Source organism: Cucumis sativus, chromosome 2 (assembly GCF_000004075.3).
Source record: "Cucumis sativus cultivar 9930 chromosome 2, Cucumber_9930_V3, whole genome shotgun sequence".
Lineage (NCBI taxonomy): Eukaryota > Viridiplantae > Streptophyta > Magnoliopsida > Cucurbitales > Cucurbitaceae > Cucumis > Cucumis sativus.
In genome coordinates this window covers 15,034,580-15,059,974 of record NC_026656.2, presented here as the reverse complement: position 1 = coordinate 15,059,974, position 25,395 = coordinate 15,034,580, and the positions used below count along the sequence as shown (strand labels likewise).

Genomic DNA, 25,395 nt, shown 5'->3' with positions numbered 1-25,395 from the left:
TTGGATGCATGTAATTACATTATTATATATAATTCATCAGAAAAAAAGCATATAGTTAGAGTTATTTTTTTTTTTTATTGATATATACTTATAATGAATAATATTATTATTTGTATTTGTATATTGTGATATTTTTTGTTGTGAAACTTAAAATGTATTATTAAACCCTATGTGCATGAGATGTTATATATTTATATTTGAAACTTTAATGTCAATATATTATTAGACAATTTCTGTAATTGAAATTTGTTGGGTACATTTATATAAACTAATTAATCCAAATTAAATATTTAAGGCTAAATTTGCAATATATGTTCAAAGCATGTCGAAGGTTTGCATTAAGCGTCTTTTCTAAATAAAAAATGCATGAATAGAGGAAGGGTACATGAATGAGTCACTTTCGAAAATACACGGTACATATATTGAGGATAATATATATATAAAAGTATGATTAAGAGAAGACTTTAGAAAACCGATAATCAGTAACTATACCAACTAATCATTTTCAATGGCCTAATCGTGGAAACATTAGCTTTAAGCATATGCGTGAAACAACACTAGGTGGGGTGACCATGAGAAAAAATTTCTTATTCGAAATATTTGTTACCAAGAATACCAAGCATGTTGAAAGAACTTATTGTTATGGTTTTCGAGAAATAATAGTAGTTCTCAATCCTAACAACGACCTTCTTTTTTTCACTTCGTGTCTCATAGAAAAACTTTTATTACTATTAAACTAGTCTCTATAAAATTCAACTTAGATATTTGAAAATATAGGTTCGAAAATAGAGAATAAATCTAAAAGCCATTATAGACCAAAATATTCTTTTAACCTAATATAAATGACTAAAAAGTAGTTTAAAGATCAAAATTAAAATTTAAGCTATAACAATCCATATTGTGCCATATGTTTCCAATTTTTTTTATACCAATCAAAGTCACGTGTCAAAACTAAGTTTAATATTCATCGATAAATAAATGTACTTCATCCTACAAAATCAAACGTTGTTCAATCTCTATACTTACAACTTTCTTGGAGTCGGAAACTTTAAATGACACATCTCGCGATTACTAGTACACTCAAAAATTAGTCGAGAGTTAAGTTGTTGTTTGTTGATCGAATTTGTCTTTATAAAGATTTGGAGATTCGATTTATAATGAATTGAGTAATTAATTAATTGACTTTTATAAGAGAAGGGTTTAGTTGTGAAACACTAATAATGATTAAAAGGTGGTGAAGGAGTTTGATTTAATTAATAATAACAATGATGATATGTTGATGATGGAAGACACGACTTCATTTTCAACCATTATATTCCACAAAACTTTCCCAATCATAACTCCTCAAATCAATGGATCAACCAACAACTCATCATTTATTTTTTTTCTTTTTTAATCAAACCTTTCACATTTCTTCTTCTTTTCCCAATACACAATTTGATATATATACATTTTTCTTTCTTCTCTCTCTTCTACAATCAAATTGCTTCTATTTTGTTTTGTTTTTTTTTTTTTCCTTTTTCTAGATTGATATATTCAACATTCTTGACTTTCCATTCTTGGTTGGTAATTGGTAATTCACACCTTCAATATTTATAGATTTTGAATTAACTACATTATCTCTATTTAGAGATTACTCATGTTAATGGATAAATATGGATATTAAAAGACGAACGTACAAACTAGAAAAAGTTACCCTTTAAAATTATCTAATGGGCAAACATTATGTTTTCTTAAAAATTTTAGAACTATATAAAGGCGTTACATTTTAAAAGTACTAAAGATTCAAATAATATGCACATATTATCAAAACTTGAAGTGTAGAAAAAACAACGTTTTCTAAAAAACGATAACGTTGGGAGTTAAGTGTTTACATAGCTAATAATTCGTTTTTTTTCTTTGAGAAAGATGAACTTTCATAAGAGAAAATATGAATTTAATTTTTAAATTTTTTAAAAATTATTATACGTTCTCAAAATCTTGACTTTTTTTTGTTTTTTTGTTTTTTTGTTTTAAATGCTCCTAAACAAAGTAGATAAGAAAGCATAATTAATGTAGTGATTAACAATATAACAAAAAAGTTTAGAGATAATCAACAAAAAAAAATGTAAAAAAACAAAACAAAAAACAAAAGAACCACCCAAACCTAAATTCTTTGGGATATGTTTGGCCAACTTGTTTTACAAAATAGATTCTTTATATTATACCCTTGAAATTTTGGATATATATCCAACTATTTTTGCATATCTATCTATCTATATATATATATAATTGATTTGACTTTCAACAATATCCACTAATGATTTTTATTTTGATCTAAAGTTGAAGTTGAAAGCTTAACTTGTTATTTGATAAAAACGAACTTGTTGGCAACTTGTTTATTACAAAAATAACTTTTTGCAAATTTAGTATACAAGAATGTTAGGTGAATTGATATCATGAATTATATTAATATATGATTGAAAGAGTCTCTTTTTGCAGCCAAGTTCGAAGGTTACTTTTTCTTCCCTTCAATCTTGGAGTGATTGTTGTCGAACTTATTAATACTTATTGTTGTCGAAATTCTGATATGCCTGTGAAAGAGATCATATCTTTTATAGTTTGGTGTTCGCGCTTGATCCATCGTGTTACTCTTGTGAGAAGGACTAGGGTATTATTTTGTGTCTTTCTTTTGAGATACTTGATTAGTTTTACTGTACTATTTTTAAGAAAACTTGAAGCTCTAACTCCTACTGTTAACTACATTTTTTAAATTATAATCTCCCATTAAATCTTATTGTTTACTAATCTTTTTTCATTTTAATTTTGTTCAACCAACATATGTAGAATAATATTTTTTTTTCTTCAAAATTGATTTCTTCCTAATTTCCAACATTAGATCAAATTAAATTGAAAAGGGCAAAAATGTAAAAGTGGTGATGGATTTTTTTTTTTTTTTGTTGTACTTATTGCATTAATCTTAAATTATACATTGGGAAGTGATATGTTAGGGGAAAAAGACAAATAAATAAAATTTAATTATAGTGATTCCCAATCATACAAATAATTGTTAATGCAAAATCTAAATTTTAGCAATTGACCATTCTGATTTTTAGTAATAATGAAATGGAACCAATCTCATGTGTATATATGTAAGAGGATTTTGTTAACATAATTGAACTAATCATGATTCTTATTTGTGATGTTTTGCATAATCTATTCTCCTAATATCCTAATTAAATATATTTTTTTCAAAATTTAAAATTGTATTTTCCTTTTACCCATGTTTTTTTAGAAAAAAAAAGTTGTGTTAGAAATTATGCAATAAACGTTAGTTTTCAGTGTATAAACATGCATATTATATATATTTTTGCAAAAGGTAACCTCTTAATATGAGGTCAAGACATACTTCAACAAATTCAATGTACGAGTACGAGAGAGTCAAACCTCATAAAACAAAGCAAAAACTTTTAATGTAGTTTAAACTTTATAAATAGGCCACTTGCTATTGCAAATTTATATATACCTTTCATTTTTAATTGACCAAGAAGCGGTCATTCACATCGTCTAAATCACTAAATTCACATTTAGTATATTTCGATATATATATATAAATTTTCTAATTTTAAGTTGTTAGGATCTCGAATCAAAATTGTTGTCTTTCACTGGTTTTTTTCTTTTTCTTTTTGTAACGCTATGAGTTTAGGAGATAAACATAAATGAATCAATATCACATTTGAATGATAAGAATCCTGCGAACATGAAAGTAAGGTTAAAAAAGACTTAAAAGAATGAAAAGTCAATATTTATATCAACAAGGTGCATCTTTCTTTTCGATGGTTCGATCATAAGAATTCCAAAGTTAAACGTGTTTAACTCGAAACAATAACATATTGAATAACTTCTTGAAAATTTGTTTAGAATGCATGTGAGTGAGGAACAAAACATCCTAAAACAACTCGTATTGGTTTGTGGGAATGACGGTAACACTACAAATTATTATAATTTACCTATTTTGATTTTTAAAGAAAGGGGAGGAAAAGGAAAAGAATATATAGGACAAAGCTACAAAAGGTCAAATCCTACCAATAAAGAGTCAATCTCAAGTGTACAATCATGCCACCTGTCAAATTTATTATGTGCAAAAAAATGTTTTCTTTGATTAAAATTAGTTCTTTTTAGATCCAATTAAAATTAAGTAGTAAGATATAAATGATTCACTAATATATATATATATAATTATGTTATTTCTATCCATTTCTCTCCATATCATTAGTAATTATCGAATATGATTGGCTATAAAAGATATTAACAAAAAGTTAACATTTTAATCATCTACTCTTCATTTGTTCAACAGAAAACAAAAATATTTGTATGATTATATATATTTTTTCTAGTTTGAATTTTAGTTATTTTTAAAATTGTCTTCAAATTAGGAAAAATAAAAATAGTTAAGTATGATTTAGATCACACAAACACACAACTTTTTAAAGGGCCCAAAATATTTATTGAGAATTAGAAAAAATGGAGTAGAAGCAAAGAGATATATTTTAATTTTAGGTATAAGATTGTGTGTATATATGTTAGTCAAAAACAATAAATATAAAATATAATATGAATCTACATTTATTGTGTAATATTTGAAAGTATAGGAATATAAAGAAAAAGAATGATAATAATTAATATGATCATGATAATAATCGTTAATTGATTATAATCATATAGAGCAATGGTGATTACAACAATAACTTATTCACTAAGATACATTGATGGGATTAGAGTCCCAATAATGAGAGCTTGACACATGTGCTCTACATTTTATGTCTGATATTACTTTTATTATATGTCAACTCTTAATTTATAATTGAGATCAAATTTGTTCCATTTTAGTCTATTGTATCATGAAAATATATATCATATTTAACTAGTTTTATAACTAGAGATGGACATCGACCGATTGCACCAAATCGACTCCAAACCGACTATACCTTAAAGGAGTACAAATAGATATATAAGCTCTCAATTTTGTATACCTAATAAATTCTTATCATATTTAAAAGTTTAATTCATACAAAATTAAATTTCATCTCTAATAAAACTTGGTTACGTAAGTTAAAACCATGAATTCTTAAATACCGAATAGGCTAAAAACCTATTAAATACAAAATTAAAAGTTTGAAGAAAGGTTATGTTTGGTAACCTATTCATTTTCTATATTTTAAAAAGAAAATTTATAAAAGTAGGTAGGTTTGGTAACTAATTCTTTTTTTAGTTTTCTAAACCAAAAATCTGTTTTTAAAATTACTAAACGAAATTAAAAATGAAGAAAAAATAAAGAAGTTTTAAAAAAAGTTATTTTAGTTTTAGGAAACAGAAAAGAAAAGAAGATCATTGATCAAAAATCATATATATATATATATATATATAAGTATGTATATGGGTAATTGAGTATAGTTTATAAAATTTTAAAGTACAAAATTTATTAAATGAAAAAAGAAATAGTTGAGTGTTGAGAAATGTTTGTCACAAATTTGAATTTATTGCTTTAATTTGTTTTAGGAAAAATATATGCTGAGGTGTACATGGGACGACTTGGAATTAACAAACTCCACAATGATATAGCCAGCTCAGATACCTCCAATGCCTCGCTGTAATTTCATTTCATTATTAAATAAGAAATAAAGAAATAAATATATATATAAAGAAATAAAGAAATAAAGAAATAAGACTTTGCCTCATCACTACCATTTCTCTTCTCTCTCTATCTCTCTATTTCGCCGTAGAAATATTGTCGGAACAGAACACTCAAAACAAATTCATTCTCTATAAATTCTTCAATTTCTCTCTATCTTTCTTCAATTCTTCTTCAATCCAATCACTACTCCTACTTCCCCAAATGGGTGCTTGTGCAACTAAGCCCAAGGCCGACGGTGCTCTCGCTCCGGCGCCGGAACCCGAGAAGAAGGATGTTGATGCTGCTGTTGCTGTTCTCGACGCTGTTGACCCTCAGAAAACAGTTGAAGTTAAGGCGGTGGAGGTTTCCGGAGAGGGGGACCAAAGCGATAAAGGTAAGGAAGTTGTTGATGTTGACGACGATAAGGTGGATGATCAGAGTGTTAAACGCCGCTCACTAAGCAACTTATTTAAGGAGGTATTATTTATTTTTCGAATCATCCTTCGATTTGGTTTCTATTTCTTTGGCGATTTTCGATTTCTCATCAGTTTTGAGTTGAAATCTAATGTTTGTTTGTTGAGTGTAAATTAATATTATTGTAAAGAGGAATTCGTCTTGATCTTTTTTTAATTTCGTTGTTTGTTGAATGAAGTGGAGGACTGTGATTGTTGATTTTGAAATTAGGGGATTCTGTCGTTGTCGCTGTTTGGTTCTCGAGAAATATAATTAGGGAAAATTTGTTAAGGAAAATGGCAGAGTTTATGTTATTGATACCTCGTGTTTCTGAATTTGGAATAAATTTCAATGAACTTGTGTCGTTTTGTGATAGCTTTTTTCATAATTTATTTTTAACCCTCCATGTTTATTCGCGAATCTCGGCGGTTTCTCGGGAAGCAAACAGATTTCTTTACTCTTTTCCACAACCAAACTTTTATCCTCTTTTGGAAGTAAAGAGAATTGAATAGTCCTCCCAAAGGTGAAAAAGCAAAGTAAAGAAATGCAATTATATGTTACAAAAGTGGCACAGTTCTTTATAAATTGTGACTTGTCTGCACCCTAAAATTTAGAGATTCAGAGAAAAAATTTCAACTTCTTTTCAATGGTCCCTTTTTCGATTCAACAACTCTGTTTGTTTTGATTGGACGTTTGTTTATCTAATATACAGTACTCAGGATTCATGAGGCTTGATAATTTTAAGTCCGAATCTTTTACACTTAAGATTATCAATACATGGAATCTTCCCATTCCACAACACCATTCGTTTGGTGACAAACAAAAGTGTCCTTTCCTTGAGGGGCCATCCTATTTTTCTCCTCTTTCTTCTGTTATTTTTGCTCATGTGTTGCCTCCATTCTCTGATTGTTTCACACCTCATTCAACTTTACATGTTTGGCTGCACCCTATAGAAGTTTCTTTCATTCCCATGTGATCTTGATGGGGAAAGGCTTGATACATTTTTCACCCGCACGTTCGGATATGATATGTCCCCTGGCCCCTAGCTAAACAGTCCTTCAAGCAGTAAAAACGCGGTCGCCTTTGAGTAAAATTTTGATTTGTAGTTTATGTTGATAGTTGTCCTTAATGATCAGGGTCATCAATGAACCCTCCATGGGCCTCTTTTTTTTTATTGTCTCTGCTTCCATGTAGTATCTTGGTTTGTATGTAGAATGTTTAGATGCCAAATAGGAAAGCCATGAGTTCCTATATCCAAAAGAAATTTCGTTAGTTTCTTTTTATCAATAGTTTGTTGGAGATGCGATGCATTGCCTTTGAAAATGACTGTTCATCAATATGATCTTGCATTGACAATTGGTGGGTGTCCAATTTGATTGTGTATATAAACGAGATGTGTATTTATATATAGTCAGCTAGCTTAGGTGTAGCTATGCTTCGAAGTTGTTGGTTTGAATTGGTTCCAATGTTCGGACACAAGGTTTGGTTTGATCAACTCAGAGCAATTTTGTATTGAAAAATATCATATATAACAGCTGAAAGTTTCTTTGCATATATTCTTAATCTTCCTTCATGATCCTCTTAAATTGTTCTAAATGTAAATTCTGAATCTTCTGCAGAAAGAAGGGAGTGAATCAATTGACGGTGAGAAGCCAATTGGGGAAACCGAGACAGAAATACAAACAAAAGAAATCGACATTAAGGCACCTCAAACTGAAGTAGAAACCGAAAAGTGTATTGAAGAGCCTGAGGCAAAAGTGCCTCAAACTGTAGTAGTAAAGGAAAAGCATATTGAAGAAGCGGACATTAAGGTACCTCAAACCATAGCAGAGACCGAAAAACATACTGAAGAATCTGAGACGAAGTTGCCTCAAACTGTAGTAGAAACTGAAAAACAAACCGAAGAAGTTGAGGTGGAGGTACCTATAACTGTAGTAGAAACCAAAGAAACTGAGACCAAGGCGCCTCATCCAGTCGTAGAGATTGAAAAATCTGAAATTCCAAATGAAAGGATAAAGGTCACAGATGTTACGACAACTTCCGAGACCATCACTGTGGAGAAAGTAATTGCACCTTCACCATCTGATGTTACACCAACGAGTGAAACATCCGAGGAAAAGAGATCAGAAGAAGTAAAAGTACCAGAGAAAGTCGAGAAAGCTGAAGTAGTGACATTAGTTGAAGCAACACCAGCACCAGATGAGAGTATTACGTCTGAGAAGAAGAAAGATGATAGCAGTGATGTGAAGAAGACTGAGACAGAGACACCGAAAGAAACCGAACCAAAGCCTGTTGCACCTACGGAAACCAGTGCCGAACCAGCAGAGGTAAAGAATGAAGTAGTGAAGGTAAGTGCTGAGGAAAAAATATCAAGTTGATGAAAAGTGAGACATTATTTGGGATTGGAAAGTATAGAAAGTGAAAAGGAGATGGTTTTTTTCTTGGGTTTTTATTATTTGGGAAGAAAGTTAAGTTTACCCAAAGAAACAATGGCTGGAATCTGCCATGATCAAGGTTTAGATTGTTATTATGTGGTTTATAAAGCAACTTCTTGAGAGGCTTTGTTTCTATTGTTTTATTTGTATATCATTTGTTGGTTTTTCATTGAGTTGCACATTCTATTTCCTTGTCTTTGCATGTAGAGACATATGAGTTTGCCAAATTAATATGAACATAGAATGCCCTTTTTTAAATTTAAATGTGATATTTACAATTCTTCTTTGGAATTTGCCTCATATTGTACTAAAACTTTCATATCAAAATTATAAAAGGTCCTACCGGGAGTCGAACCCAGGTCGTTGGATTCAAAGTCCAAAGTGCTAACCACTACACCATAGAACCCCTGGTTGGCTACGAAACCACTAGTTGAGAATAGAACTACTAGTTGGTAATTTAAATTGTTCCAAACAAGTTTTGTTTATGAGATTTCCATGCATGAAGTAGTGACTTAAATAAAAATTGATAAAAATAGAAGCAAAAAGTCTACTAAACACAATATGAATCCCTGTAATCAGATGTTAAAGGGTCGTTTGGCGCGTAGGTTCGAATTTTGGCTTATTTAATGGAGTTTTGATATATGGGTATTACAAATGCATGTGTTTGGAATGCAAGATTTTAGAAATATCGATTTTTTGATGCATGTATTTAAAGTGTCGATTTAGAATTTATGGATAGTTGATTTTCTTAGTTTTTAAAATTAATTGTATGTCCTAAATTTATTTTGTATCAAAATTTTAATTGATTGTTTTTTTATACTTTGTACCTCTAATTCAATTTTTTGACTCTATTGATTTTAATGACAATAATGTAAAAACGAAAAAAATTTAATATTAGATAACAATAATTTTGATTACATTGCATTGACATGAATGGTCTAAATAGAAATATTACAAATCATTCACAAAATATAACAAATCATGTAATCGGATAAAGTTTACGATAGTTCTAGTCAAACAACATTAAAAAAAGTCTAATATGTTTCAAAATAAGCATAAACGAATGAATTATGCAAAAACGAAAGTCAAGTAGACTTATATTTAACCATAGTTATGATCGTCTTTCTATCATGCAATGTATTTTAAACCACTTTTATCAAAAGAGGTCTATTAAATAAAAACGAGTTTTTTTTTTTTGAAAAAAACAATTTTTCTTAAGTTAATCTAAGTTTGAAGTCTTCTAGTTAAATTGACTAAAAAAATGAAAAATGTTATTAAACTAAAAATAATCCATAGTATATATGTGATATATAATTACAATTTTCACTATATTACCAATATATTAACATTTGATTTATACTCAATATCACAAAGAGAGGGATTTCGGACTTGTCGTTGACGAAAAGTATCGTCGTTTTCGGCGTGCGTGAGAGAGGGAGAGAGATGGATATCGGAAGGGAAAAAAAATCAAGGAGGGGCGACACATGGATCTTCCACAAAGAAGAAGAAAAAAAGAAGAAGATATGAAGAAGAAGAGAAGAAGAGGATGAGCTAGAGAAAAGGGTTTTGAAGATGTTTTATTTTAATAAATAAATTATTTAATGTTTTTAGAATTAGAAAAAAAATCTGATTTTAATAAACTTTTTATTTAAACTAAATTTTATTTTAATAAATTATCTTTTGCATCTTTTATGACACAAAATAACTGTCGCGAAAAAGTGAAATTAAAAAAATTTCGTCTTTTCCCGCCAAAAACGGGGTTTTTTAGCTTTTGTGATAGTGTTTTCTTTCACTCTTTCAATTTGGGATGCATACAACTGTCATAGTAGGTAGTTCTTCTTGTAGTGAATACATAGGTCATCAATTTTTACATTGGAAAAATATAACAAAATAAACAAAATTTTCTAAAATGAAAAATAGATTAATTTTAAATAAAGAATAGAAAAAAGATAATTAAAAAAATGATATAATAATAATAGTTATAAGAAAAGAAAATAGAAGAGTGAAAAAATGAGTATTTTAAAAAAATATTATTGGGATTAAATCAAAGACGTATATAGAAAAAAAAGCTTTTCAAAAATTAATTTTTATTAATTTTCAAGGTTTGCAGCAGTTGCAAAAGTGGTGGTAGTTTATTAGAAATGACACCTAGTGGTCAACTGACAATGATCACTAGGGTGGTGTTTGAAGTTGGTCGACGAATTTTCTAGATTGAATTAGAAAAAAAAGTAATCTATGGGAAAGAGTGTAGGAAGTCTTGGTGAAGATGGTTGTTGATCAATGGTGAAGACGATCAAATGGTCATCAATTTTAAGACAATTGGTTTGTCTTCGATGACCATCATGGCAATCAGTCGTCAAGGGTTATGGCTATTGACCATCACTACGATGGCTTGTTAATAGGCATGAGGTTGATAATTAACGATAACGATTGGTTGTTATCAATCAAGATGTTCACTCAACGACAGTAACATCCAAAGTTATAATAGGTCACCAGAAATCAAGATGACTGGTCACCAATGATCAAGATAATTGATAATCAATGGTCAAGATGATCCATAGCCGATGATCAAGATCCGAAATTAGACGGTTAAAACGATCGGTTGTTGTGACCGTCGATCAGTCATTGCAGTTGATTATGAAGTTGGCTAACAATTGTTGTCAACGATTATTAATAAGATGGTGAAGTAAAAAAAATTCTAGAACATATAACATTCAATAATAATAATTAATAAAAAATATTTCCAAACCTTTTAAATCTTATTCGCATGAATTTTTATTCCAAGGAGAACAAACATGACTGTTTGGCTTCAAATGCCAGAGCCCCTAATTCTAAACCTATGAATCACCCCTCCAACATTCAATCTATCATCTCCACAGTTGTATTAAAATATTTAAATCCTTGAAGTGAATTCAAACATTTTGTGGCTATTTTCATTGTCTGACTTAGTGATATATTTCCCTTCTTCCATGTTGCCTTCTTTGGTATCTTCCTTCAATGCTTCACTTATTGTTTGCTCTTTGCACTTTCCCCATAGCACAAAATACAGCCCTCCCACCAACAACATTCCCCCTAAAGTACTGAAAACACAACACCCATATTATATTTAAAGGGTAAAACTGATACATCATTGTTTATATATCAATATGATAGGATAGTTGTAGGATATATATCTTGAAGAACTACCATCAACGTCTATTGGTGTATATTAGTAGTACATGATATATATACTAGTCTATCATAGTCTATCATTGAATAATAATTTTGTTATGTTTGAAAATTTTGTTTGGTTTAACTATTATTTCGTGAGAAGCATGAATATAATTTGAAGATGAATAGCTTTTGAAAAATAAACCCTTAAAAAAGTACATATAAACAATCTTTAATTATGTAATTACCTTCCAAGGGTGATACTCTCACCAAGAAATATAGCAGAAAAGAAGGCTGTGATGATAAGAGCCAAAGGGGTTGACATGGCTAAATAAACAGGTCCTTTCTTCTCAATAACCCAAGCTTGAAGACAAAACGTAACCGCGGTCATCATGCCCTAACACCAAAAATTATTTTTATTATTATTCATCAAATCAAGCATAGCTTAGAAGTTAAGACGATCGACGACCATTTCTCATGTTCTTAAAAGACGCAAGTGTCATGAAAGGTGTTATTATCTAATCTTTTCTTAAACATCAGTGATTTTAGATCAGAAAACATTACAGGGAGTTGTTACACAACTATGCCATCTTAATTTTTTTCATTTTTTTAATGAAAAAATTAGGGTAAATTAAAAAAAAAAGTTCAAATCTCAAAGGTGAAATTATGACCGTCAGAACAATATAATTTAGGAAATAAATGTGTAACATTTGGAAAACCCAAATAAAAACTGATCTATAAGTACCAAAGAAGATATATATATTTTAACAACATATAGGTAAGGCAAAGTATCATTCACAAACAAAATCTTGATATTTATAAATTTTCTAAAGTAAACAAGTGTGTGTATGTATATATATATATATCAAGTTAATAGTATGAAGTTTATTTCTTTTAAAACCCAAATTATAATTCTAACCAAACAGCTGAGTTCTTAATTAGTTAGATATTTAGGGTTTTCGAGAAATAATAAAAAAGCTAAGAAAAAGGAGGAAATTAAAGTGGATTTAGAGACAAAATTACACAATATATGACTGCAAGAAGCTGAAGATTCCAACCAAGTTTCCATTTATGAGGTTGTCTTTCCATTGCAATGGCAATACCAAATGATTGAAATGAACTTAATAAACATTGAAGATTTGTCAATTGAAGCTTCGAGGAATAGCTTTTCAATACCATTGCCTGTTTTGTCAACCAATATAATTATTGTAACTAAAATTGATATAGCCAAACAAATTATTAGAAGAATATATATATATATAGAGAGAGAATGAAAATCGATACCTGAAGAACAACCCAAACACTCCATAAGGTATTGGAAGATAGCATCAAAAAGCAACCCATCAACCAAGAGTTATTGGTCAATGGAAGAGAAGAAGAATTATTAGGTTTATGGATAGAAAGGAGATGATGATGATTGTTAAAAAAATTCAATTGGGGGCCTTTGTAAAATGCCACAATCCCAACACCACCAATGCAAAATAATATTCCTGCTAGCTTTGCAGCTCCTGCTATTGACTTCAACCTCAACACCTCCATCCTATGAGTATCAATGAAAAAAAAGAAAGGTTTTCAAGGAAGAATGTTAAAAACTATCTAATAAGTCTTTAAACTTACAAAATTATAACTAATAATAAGTTTCTAACCTTTCAATTTTTACGTTAACAACTAATCCAAGATTTCTCTTAAAATAATTCATTCAAAAACATATTAAACACAAATTTGAAGGTTTTAAAGGTTAATTTTCTCTAATAAAATTTCATAATCTTAATAATTGCTAGAAAATGAAAGCTCAAACAGATGTCCAAGAAATATTTTAAGATTTAGAACAACATGATAAACTATGTACACCCTATTAGACACGTATATATTAATTAATATTTAAAGACTAAACTTGTAATCTAACGTTTAATTTTTTTTAAAGTAAGACAATAACGTATCCATAACATTTAATCTTCTGTGCTTTCAACATATTTCGACCTTTTGTTATGCGTTTTACACTCATAAAGTAGCCACATTGTATTTAACTAAAGAGTGTATATAAATGTGGGTGTGACATAAGATGTCATATTAAATGTGATACAAATTTTTTTATTAGTGAAAAGATAACTGTAACTAAAAATAATAACAATAATTATAATAACAAAAGAAGAAGAAGAAAAAAAAGTTGAGAATAAAACACAATATTATGAACTCTAAAGAGAACTTATTGAAAGAAGGATTGAATAAAGAGAAGGTAAGAAGAAATTACTTCACCCTTATAAACTCATAACTATACTCAAGCTCTTATGTATATAACAGTAGGTTGTACATGATGGAGATTATAAAAGAGTCCTCGAACACTCACATTATATGAATCTCTCGCCTAACTAGATAGCTAGCTAGTTTTGGGATATGAGTACTATTAATTGTGACTTTATTTTTTAAACCACTCAAAATGTGTCATACAATAACTCATTTTAGAGAATTATTGTTTGCACTTATATATTGTTGAGTCGTAAATATAATTAAATAAGGAAGTGCGTACCTAAGTAAAAGCGCGACAAAGAAGGTGATGACAGGAAGACAATTGGCCGTTGCTGCCGCCAGTGTTGCTGACGTGTACACAAGAGCAATTCCATACAAATTTAAACATATGGCTATCCTACATGCCAAAAAGATTTCAAATTTTTAGATTAGTAACTATTTATTATTAATTATTTTATATATTTCTAAAAATCAACCCTCTAAACATTACATCTATCTATTGATTTCTACATGTGTTTGTCAAATTAAAAAAAAAAAAAAGTAAATAAAAGTAAAAACAAACTAAAACTATTACCTATCGTGATCGGTATAACTACTTAAAAGATTAAAAAACACTTTTGGTCTCTGAATTTTCATGAAAATAATAATTTCGTCTATGAACTTTATAGTAACATTTAGTTCTTGTACTTTTAGGATTTGTAACAACTTAGTTGTTAAATAAAAAATTGTATCAGATGACAAAAAAATTTAGAAAAAAACATCTCAAAGCACTTTCTTTTTTTGTATTGCGAATATGACAAATATGATAAGTAATCGATAATATCATACAACTATTAGACAGTTATCGAAGGGATACCAAAGGCTCAACGATGGTTATTCACCTTAAATTTGTTACTTTTACAATTTAGAAAACATGATCATATTATTATATTTTTTTTGTTATTTTTGCAAATGCCCCTACTAAATATTTATAAGTAACAATTTAGTCTCAAAATTTTACCATTTTTAATAATTTAATAACCCTTCTCGTAAAAGTTTTCATAAAAAATAAGCATCAATAATTTTTATTACGTAACGACTAAGTCTTCATAATTTATAAATAAATTTGATTGTCTACTACTCATCAACCTACACATATAAAAATTTTCATTAAATTAAAGTACACTAATATTTATTTACACAAATTTAAATATAAGAACTAAATCCTTGTTACTTTCACGACAGCTTAAAAATCAAAATGTTATATTTTGTTTATCTAAAAGTAATTGGAAAAGAAAATGGTGCAAGAGAAATGCAATTCCAAAAAATCAAATGAAATCTTATTAAGTATTTTTCTGGTGTATTTTATAGTTTGAATCCAAGCAACATATAATTAGTTATATGAGGGGAAAAGAAGATATATGTATATATACCCTAACAACGAGAGCCAGAAAATCTTGCAGAAAGTAAAGAATGTCAAAGGTGGGGCGTCTTTCCTACAAAACAAACACAACAGAAAAAACGAAATGATAAACAGAAGAAAGAAGAACTGTATAATCAAGTGTAACGAGATCTAAAAAAGTTGGGTCGTTACAAAGAGAGTATATATCTTTTACCATCGAAAAAAGGCGAAGGGAGAAAGGAAGACAGTGGCGGCAACCTGGCGATAAAAGATATAGACATAATGGTTCATTCCGGCGTTGAATGCTGCCTTTGAAAGCAAAAACATGCCGGCGTTAATGGCTTGAATAAGAATGGTTACCATCAAACATCTTTTATTTTCTCCCATATTGGATAAATAACTTTTACATATACATAACTCTCTTCATTTGTTTGGCTTCCTATTTATAATTTACTTGCTTCAGCTTTGCTTCTATATCTATTTTCACATCTTTCCAAAAATCAGATGGATTTGGCTTTCTCTTTCTCACATGGGGCTAGCTTTTTCCTTCCTTAGTGCTCTCTTTCTCAATCCACTACTCATGCTTTCTTTCCATTTCCATTTTTAATTATATATGCCAATAATGTGAAGGGTTGGAGCCTACTCTAGTACATTTATTCTAAACCTTACAAACTTAAGAAAAAAAAAACTTATTCTCTTATGAGACTCAAGATACTACACAACATAAGAATATTATTCTCTTCAACCTCATTTTCTCTGGAAACTTCAATTTGCTTTAATTGAATTTATCTTTTTTCTTCTCTCTTGTATAAATAGAATGTTATCCATGATGTATTTAGCTTATTAATTTTTAATATATATATTGCCTTAAGCTTGACTTCTTTGACTTCAAACTTCTCTTTCATTTTCAAGATAAGTTCCACTTGAACATATTTGTCTCTATATTCAAAATATCACATCATCTAGATTTCAATTCTTATATAAATTCAACACATTTCTAAAATCGTTAAACTTAATTAATCTAGGCGCATTTGATATTCATGAGAATGATAAACGGTGATCTCTTAGTTTTTCTCTTACTATGTTACATTTGATATATGCATATATGTATTTACACACCAAGTTCTTTTAATTAGACAATAAAGGACCTATAAATAGTCCAACTTGACCAACCTATACGACATGGTAAGTAATTAATAATCTTCAAACAAGTGTTCCGACCTTACATTTTTTGGGTTGAACTTTACACTCACATGGTCAACCAAAGTTAAGCTTTTGTACACTTGGTGTGGATCCCATTAGAGTTGTAAACATTTTGTTGCAGGTGTGTATTATTAGGTCTTGCCTAGTTGAATTGAAGTTACTTCTTGAGTATTTAAATATTCACATTTTTGCTAAAATATTTTTCAAGTTAAAGACGAGAATGATTCTGGTGTTTCACGAGGTGATCTGTTAATTAACAATGTGAATATGACTTAAGACTATGGTTCTGCTTGGTGGCATATTTTCAAGAAGTTAAGAGCATTAACTGTATGTGACAAAAATCACATTTAATTAAATTGCATGTGATTGCTAGGCCTATAATCGACCCAGTTTGAGAGGTTACTTGTTGTGCATTTTCAATACTCACTTTTCTTAAAATATTCCTCAAGTAAAGACGAGAATGTTCCCAGCCCATTATCTGGGAAGGTGATCTGTTGACAGTAGTGTGTCATGGGACTGAAAATGGTGCCTCACTTGGTGTCATGTTCTCGACAAGGTTGGGTTCTTACATTTATTATAAATAATCTTGATATTAATAGTTGGTGTTACATTTTGTACAGATATTAAAAATAGTTTCTTTTTATTTAAAGAAAGATAAAAAATCTTCCTGTTTGCATCTTCAAGAAGATTCTTTCAACAGCTTCCGGTCATCTCTTTTCAAGCCACCGATCTTCCTCTCTCTGAAATCAAGTTCATTCGGTTTTCCTTTCCTTTTTCGTTTTTGTCTTTCTCCCCTTATATAAAGGAGAAGGTCTTTGCCATTCAAGGTATTCTTCACAGAGGTTACAAAAGCTCCATATTGCGTGAAGAATCTTTACAAAATGTAACAAAAACTACCTTAGTTGATTTTTAAGGTCGTCTACTTCAGGGAGAGCCTGTTTTTAACTTTAACTCTTTTTAGTTCCTCTTTGTTAATAACCAAAAAAAAAAAAAAAAATACTTAGGTTAGAAGGAGTCTCTTCTCATTTATTAAAAGTGGGTATCTCATTTAAATCTTAATAATATCTGTTTATCTAAACTAAAATCTTGAGACGTATGTGAATTTCACCCGATTGGATTAATAAAGTTTTCTATGTTATTTGTTTTTACTACTTATCAAGCTATTCATATTGTTAACTGAAAATTTACTAACTATTTCACTTTTTCAAGGTTAAATCGGTCCAAAGACCAATTAAACTTAAAATCCAATTAATTGGACTAAAATGTACATTCTATAAACAAACCAAGTCCAAGCCTATTCGCATCAAAAGTCTTTAAATATGTGATTAGGAAGATTATTAATAAATATGAATACGTATATTCTTTTTAGAAAATAGTACTGGGTAGGTCAGTAAATGCACCCAAGTATCTCCACCTTCTTAGTGTCCTTGTCATTTTCAAGATTATATTCAATAAAGCAACGAAGAGAAATGTTTAAATTACAGAAAGGCTATAGATAAGCCAAAATGTAACAGAAAAAAACACTAACAAAAAGCACTAATATTTAGAGCAATTATAGAGAAGTAAAGTAATTTTTGAAAATCTTGTGTTTGGTGGACCATTGGAGTGTGAGTTTGCAGATGTTCTCCCACATATAGAGATAAGAGTTGGAGATGTTGTTAATAACCTGTTGTTTCTTTTCAACCATGTAGTGTTTAGGTGATGGCAAACTAGTAGATTGAAGAGATCACGCCCTTTCGTGTCTTTATATTTATGGAGCAACTGGTGTTGAGTTATGCCATGAAGTTATCAACATAAATTGTGCTCCCAATAGAAATGGTTCTTTGGTTTACTCCATATCTTTTTTATGAAGAAGATATGATATGTTGTTTCATTACCTTTCTTACATAAAATGCACCAATTTGTTTTGGGACAGATTTTTTTAGCCTACCTTAAATAGTCTTTATAGTGATTATCTCTTGTCTAGAGAAGAATTTGCATTTTTTTTTTTTTACTTTTGATTTCCATAAATTCTTGAAAGGGAATATGAATATGTATATATAAATGTCAAATGATTGGTTTTGAACTTTTTTTTGAAATCATGATCTTATTATACAGATAGATAATTAATTCTCTTAATATATATATATATATATATATATATATATATAATTTAAGCATAGTAATAATGAAAATCAATCTAACCCCACAATTACGATTTCTACACTAATTGCAAACCCTCCCCCATATATATAATTTGAAAAATAGAAAATCTAGGCCTAAATTTAAAAAAAAAAAAAAAATACACATATTCATATGATAAATAGTTCAAACATTTTCCACAGAAGATGTTGGATTTTCATTGGGTAGTTTAGTGCTATCTTTCCCTTCTTCCATGTCGTCGCATTCTTTGGTACCTTCTTTCAATCCTTCACTTATTTTTTGCTCTTTGCTCTTTCCCCATAGCACAAAATACAACCCTCCCACCAATAACAATCCTCCTAAGATACTGCACAAAACACACAAAACTTCAGTATCATTTTTGAAAAATAGTATAGCTCTTTTAAAAATACATGTAAACAGCTCTTGATTCAGTAATTAATTAAGTACCTTCCAAGACTGATACTCTCTCCAAGAAAAACAGCAGAGAAGAAGATTGTAATGACAAGAGCAATAGGTGTAGACATGGCTAGATAAACTGGTCCTTTCTTCTCAATAACCCAAGCTTGAAGACAGTAGGTAACCGCGGTCACCACGATTCCCTGCTCCAAAATTATTTCTATTACTTATTAATTCATGCATGCATAACTCAATAGATAAGATATTAATCACGTTTTTAGAACGTGATGGTTCAATCTTCACCTTCAATCGAGGAACCGGATAGATAAATAAATGTGAATTTTATTAAAGAAAAAGTGAAAGAGAGAGATAATTACACAATATGCCACTGAGAGAAGCCTAAGATTCCAGCCAAGTTTCCATTGCTGAGGGTCTCTTTCCATTGCAATAGCAATAGCAAAGGATTGAAATGAACTTAATAAACACTGAAGATTTGTCAACATAAGCTTTGAAGGATAGCTTTTCAATACAAAGGCCTGTTTTTCAAAATAATATATATAAATTAATCAACTGATCAATAATATATATAAAGTACTATACAATACAAATTATATATATTGACAAGTGGTGTTTATAGAGAGGTAGAAAAATGTCCAATGTATATTGATTAGTTCATAGAAATATATTAGATGAAATCTAGCAATTACTAATCCTAGACTAATTAGTTACTATTTTACTAACTATTTTCAATTTTTTTTTAAAAAAAATTATAAACAGTTTAATTATCGTCAATAATCTAATTAAATTCTGAGTTAAATTCTAAAAATTAAAACTTCGAATTAATAATTTGTCTTGTTATGTGTTCTTTTTTGAAGTACACAATCAAGCTTATTCCTAGTTCTTACTTTATTCTTGTTGCTTTATCTTTTTATAATTTGGCTTTAAGCTTGAAAAAAAGAAGAAAGACATAGTAAAGGAATTATGGGAAAGGACTTATTTTCACTATATTCAAAAGAAAGATAGACTGAAGTCAAAAGTGAATTTGAAAGGTTTCAAAAGTAACTTGTTGGGAAAACTGCTAATTTAACCAACCACTCGATCTAGTTCTACTTTGAGTTTCATTGCAATATTGGCTACTGTGACCCAAGAATTAATGTGTATATACACACACATAAAGAGAGATGAAAAATGATACCTGAAGAACAATCCAAATACCCCATAAGGTATTGGCAGATAGCATCAAAAAGCAACCCTTCAACCAAGTATTGGGTAATGCAACCGAAGAAGAATGGTGATTAGGGTTATGGACGGAAAAGAGATGATGATGGTTGAAAAAATTCAACTGGGGCCCTTTGTAAAATGCCAAAACTCCAACACCACCAATGCAAAATAATATTCCTGCTAACTTTCCAATTCCTGCTATTGACTTCAACCTCAATACCTCCATCCTATAAATATCAACACATATAAAAAGTACAAAAATTAGTTTAGCCTTTCAACATTTAAATAGTAATTATATCTAAATCGCCTCTAAGTTACGGACTTTCAACATAGGTCTTCGATCTATCTTCAACCTTTCTTTTAAGAACAAAATCACTAACTTATTTCTACACAAACTTAAAAGCATAGTGTTCTAAGATATTAGCAACATGGGATCTGTATAGGTGCACCAATACCCCTCTCGTTATATCTCAGAATTGTAGTGCAATATATATCATTCCAAAAAGAGTCAATTTATATGAGGAGAGCTTGAGACAACAACTCATAGCAAAAGCAAACAATAGTGAAAAGAGACAAAATAAATGTTTTCTAATTCATAGTGATAAGCTGATAATAGATGCGTTATAATTACAATGTTAAGAAATTGTTGAATATGTTATAAACCTATTATACTAAAGTTCAAGGACATATTATACCTAAAATGAAAAAGTATACGTAAGTTTAAATTTAAGTTCATAAACTAAACTTGTAATTTAGCACTTTCTTGCTTCCAAAACCCTTTTATTCTACATTTCTATACTTCTATATTAAAGTTTAATTTATGAAAATATGAGTATTACACTCAAAGTACCTACATGGATTGAACCTAAATTTAGAAATGGGTGACATAAGATAACATATTAATTAAGTGTGATATAAAATTCTATTAGAGAGAAAATTTTAACAAATTAGAAAACAGAAGAAAAGTTGAGAAGAAGACAAAATACTATGGACTCCACTAAATAGAGAGAGAGATCAGCTTTATAGAATGATTACATTATTGACAACAAGAACTTTAAATCTCTGTTTACTAAAGCATAATGGACCATTAAATGTGTATAATGTGTGTAATCCAATCCACAACTTAATCAACTTTTGTTTTGTTTTTTTTTTCTTTTCTTTATTCTATTCTATTTATTTCACTATACTAACCAACTTTAATTCATGTTCTATAAATTTCAGCAATGAAATGACTCAATAAACGAATGCCTTTTCACCTGTACGTTTTAATGATTACCACATACTATATTACATCAATCAATTTCAAGTATTGCAATTTGAAGTCCACTGCAAACATAATCCAACTACTAAAAAATACGTATGATCTGTTCAATAGTTGGAGATTTCATTTATAAACGAATTTATATATGACAATGAAAGTAACTTAGATACATCTTTATAAAAGATTATGAGATGTATCAATTTTTTTAACATGGTTCTTCGATATCTTCAACTGAGAGGTTAGAACTACTATCTTAAAAGTTAATGACTTGATTTTCCACTAAAACGTTAATGGTAACTTTCTTTTCGTTCTCTAGTGGGTAAACATAAAAGATAAAATTTATGGTTAAATGACAAACATATTTCTATAGCAAGAAGAAAGTAGAAAGTAGAAGTTAGGGTTATATTTTTAAAATTAGAAGTTAATTTAGGGTTTTTAGTTCGATGAAATCTCGTAAATAATCTTTAGAAAAATTTATCAACATTAAATTCTAACTTTATTTGGAGGTAAGGGATCAAATTTTCAATTTAACTAAAATTTATCGATTATTTATATAACACCTTTGTTTGGTTTGATATATTTTTTACTTGTTTGAGTTTTTATTTTTTATTTTTTATCAAAAGGATTAAAGTTTGTTTTATATAATACACTTAATTTTAGCAACCTAATCCTTGCCAAATCTCAAACATGAAGGATTACTTGACAATGTTTTTATTTTTTATTTTGGTTTTTAAGAATTTAATTCATAGCCTTTTCATTTATAACCTTTTTCTTCTGTTATCCAATGTTTTCTTAAAATTCTTTTAATTAATAATCCAAAATTTTAAAATATTATGATGGGAAAAAATAATGTTAAAGCAACCATTTCATGTATATGATTTGATATAATAGAGAAAAATGATTATTATATAGACTTTGAAAAAGTAGATCAGAGGGTTTTTTATATATAGACACACACATTGATAAATTAAAAAATGTTGAACCTAGCCCTTCCATAAAAAAAATATTTAATTCACCAAAATTGATTGTCCAAATACACATATTTGTCTATATTAGGTTTGCTTTTGTGATATTGGAATCTCAGCTTAGCTTTAACTTTAATCTTATAGTTATTAAAAATTTTTTCGATAAGTGATTACTATAAATTGAATTCATCCCCTCCTAATTCTAATTCTCTCAGGTTTAATAATTTTTATTTGCTACTGAACTAATAAATGGACAGTATACACAGGCAAAATTGGCCACTACTTTATTATCCTCACAATGTTGTTTTTCTTCTATTCTCTTCTTTTTCAGTTGTTATTTTGTTGCCCTTTTTCCCCCTTAGCACCCCAAGAATCCATCCCATCAATCATTTCCAAAATACATTTTTGCTATTTTTCATTGACACCATCTTTGGCTGATCTTCTCATCTAAAATTAGGGTTTTTCCACTATAAAGAATATACATTTCCTTCTTCAACTTGACAATTTTCCCATTATAATATGTTTCTCATTTAATTACTTCCCACTTCTTACATTCATATTGGAAATGATCGTCACAAAAGTAGTGATTAAAATTATAAATTTTTGTAGTTTATTTATGCAAAAATGTAGTTTTCAAAGTTAAAGGTCACATATGAAAATGACTTTCAATTGTAGTCTTCGAAAAATTTCTTTTCATTGTCATAAAATTGTTTTATGAGGAGAAAGAAAGTGAAAAACAACACACACAAACCATTTATTTTGAAAAGAAAAAAAGAAAATAAAAGGCTATGTAATTAATTATTGCTAAAAAAAGCTCTTAATTGTTTTCAATATTCAAAATGTGTATCAAGGATAGACTACAAAACCAAACAAAATTATTATTAATCAAGCTTAATAATTTTCAGAAATTAAAAATTAAAACAAATTAATTAGTCATACTATAATGAGTCATCTAAGCTTATTACATTTTTAAATATTTTGAATTTTTTATAGCCAAATGAATTAAAAAACAATTATTTTCATTAGTTAGCTCTTATGTATACCAAAATACATTTTAACAATTATCTTTTTATATCTGTTTCATTGAACTTTGACTTTAAGGAATTATCATAGAATCTTTCTCTTTTCTTAAAAGTTAATATTGTGAGAAATAAAAAGTTAATTAATAATAAAGTACGAAAAAAAGGTATAAATTCTTTGCCTTTTAGATAAATTAAATTACCTTCTTTGTATAGACACAAAGTTAACATTATAAAAGACTTTACATTTTTTCTTATTATATATATATATTAACTAGTAATAACTATACTAAAATAACAACTTTTAACTTTTTTAATTATAAATTAAATCTAAATTACAACACACCAATTCAAACATTATCCTCTGTTTGAACAACACATGTGTTATTACCAAATAACAAAAAAAAAAAAATGCAAAAAAAAAAAAATATATTGAAGGGAATAATTTAAAGAATTATTTTGATGATGTAATTAGGAAAGGTGTGTGTATACCTAAGTAAGAGGGCAACAAAGAAGGTGGTGACAGGAAGAGAATTTGTAGTTGCTGCAGCCAATGTTGCTGATGTGTACACTAGAGCAATCCCATAAAGATTTAAACATAGGGCTATCCTGCAAATTCAAATCATTTTAAATTTTAGGCCCTCGTTTGGTAATTGTTACTTAAATTAAGTTTAAAAATATTAATAACAGTTTCTTTGTTTTGAAAAACCATGTCAAGTTTAGAAAGTTATTTTAGATTTTGGATTTTGGTTTGGAATTCGTTGAGAAAGATGGAAAACTCAAGGATAATGTTCTAAACTTAAGAATACCAGTCCTACAAAATATTCAATATGAGTTTGTGTTTCTAATTTTTACTTTAGAATTTATCTGACACTTCGTCTAAAAGAATTCAGAAATTGTAATTAAGAAGTTGATCAACTCGATTAGAGTAAACCTTTCCATCAACCAACACCCTTCTACCAAAAGTCACTATTAGAAGATAAACAAACCCAAATAGAATTAAACCAACTTATAATTAAGCTTACTTTATGAGTAGATAGAAGAGGGAAAAGAATGAAGATACCCAAATAAAGAGAGCATAAAAATCTTGCAGAAGGTGAAGAATGTCAAGGGTGGGGCATCTTTCCTGAAAAACCAAACCAAACAAAAAAAAAAAGAAAATGAGCGAGAGAAAGTATATGAAAGCACGAACAGACGAACTTTTGGAGAACTCTAACTAGCTAGCTAACTGGAAAAGTTGGATTGTAACTACAGAAAGAGCAAATATATACCATTGAAAAAAGAAGGCTATTGGAGAAAGGAAGACAGTAGCGAAGGCTTGACGATAGAAAACGAAGACATAGCTGTTCATTCCAACGTCGAAAGCCGCCTTGGAGACGAGAAACATACCAGCGTAAATGGCTTGAATTAAAATCACAGCCATGAAAGCTATTCTATGCTCATCCATCTTCATATATTTCATAATGATCATATGATAAAGTATGTATATATGAAGGAATTGAAGAGTGTGTATTGTTTTTCTGAACACTCTTCATCTTCCTATTTATAATCTCCTCTTCCTCCTCCTCCTCCTCCTCTTCTTCTTCTTCTCTTCCTTTATCATTGCTCCTATTTCCAAAAGAGATATCTCTCTCAAACAAAAGACACTGCCTTTATCCTCTCATATGGGGGCCACCTCTAGGCTACGCCCTTACTGTTCTCTCTCTATTCACTACTCATCCCTCTTGTTTCTTTCCTTTCTTTTTAATATTGTTTTCTACTTCTTTTCGCTTTCCACTATTTTAATTCATATATACTTTCTCAAAACCAAAATTTTAACCATTAATATGTTTTGATACATTCACTAATTCCTTTCTTCATAGTATTTTG

The 25,395-nt window shown here is 29.1% G+C and overlaps 3 protein-coding genes and 1 non-coding gene across 4 annotated transcripts; 1 reads left to right on the top strand and 3 right to left on the bottom strand.

Annotated features, from left to right (window-relative positions):
• Nucleotides 1–5,702: 5,702 nt before the first annotated feature.
• On the top strand, nt 5,703–8,822 carry LOC101223058 (neurofilament medium polypeptide). Its single transcript, XM_004147334.3, has 2 exons — nt 5,703–6,130; nt 7,726–8,822. The coding sequence occupies exons 1-2, from the start codon at nt 5,876–5,878 to the stop codon at nt 8,482–8,484; spliced, it is 1,014 nt and encodes a 337-aa protein (XP_004147382.1). The 5' UTR covers nt 5,703–5,875; the 3' UTR covers nt 8,485–8,822.
• A 53-nt stretch (nt 8,823–8,875) lies between these two features.
• On the bottom strand, nt 8,876–8,947 carry TRNAQ-UUG. Its single transcript has one exon. It is a non-coding gene; the product is annotated as a tRNA-Gln (tRNA).
• A 2,282-nt stretch (nt 8,948–11,229) lies between these two features.
• LOC101202788 (WAT1-related protein At5g64700) lies at nt 11,230–15,755 on the bottom strand. The gene is made up of 7 exons (XM_031881370.1): nt 15,534–15,755; nt 15,351–15,413; nt 14,219–14,335; nt 12,976–13,231; nt 12,715–12,873; nt 11,940–12,088; nt 11,230–11,621 (listed from the first exon to the last, which is right to left on the bottom strand). The coding sequence occupies exons 1-7, from the start codon at nt 15,704–15,706 to the stop codon at nt 11,435–11,437; spliced, it is 1,104 nt and encodes a 367-aa protein (XP_031737230.1). The 5' UTR covers nt 15,707–15,755; the 3' UTR covers nt 11,230–11,434.
• A 2,888-nt stretch (nt 15,756–18,643) lies between these two features.
• LOC101203024 (WAT1-related protein At5g64700) lies at nt 18,644–25,124 on the bottom strand. Its single transcript, XM_004147336.3, has 7 exons — nt 24,798–25,124; nt 24,590–24,652; nt 24,019–24,135; nt 20,256–20,508; nt 19,438–19,596; nt 19,112–19,263; nt 18,644–19,010 (listed from the first exon to the last, which is right to left on the bottom strand). Exons 1-7 carry the CDS (start codon nt 24,995–24,997, stop codon nt 18,830–18,832), a joined length of 1,125 nt encoding a protein of 374 aa, XP_004147384.2. The 5' UTR covers nt 24,998–25,124; the 3' UTR covers nt 18,644–18,829.
• Nucleotides 25,125–25,395: the final 271 nt, after the last annotated feature.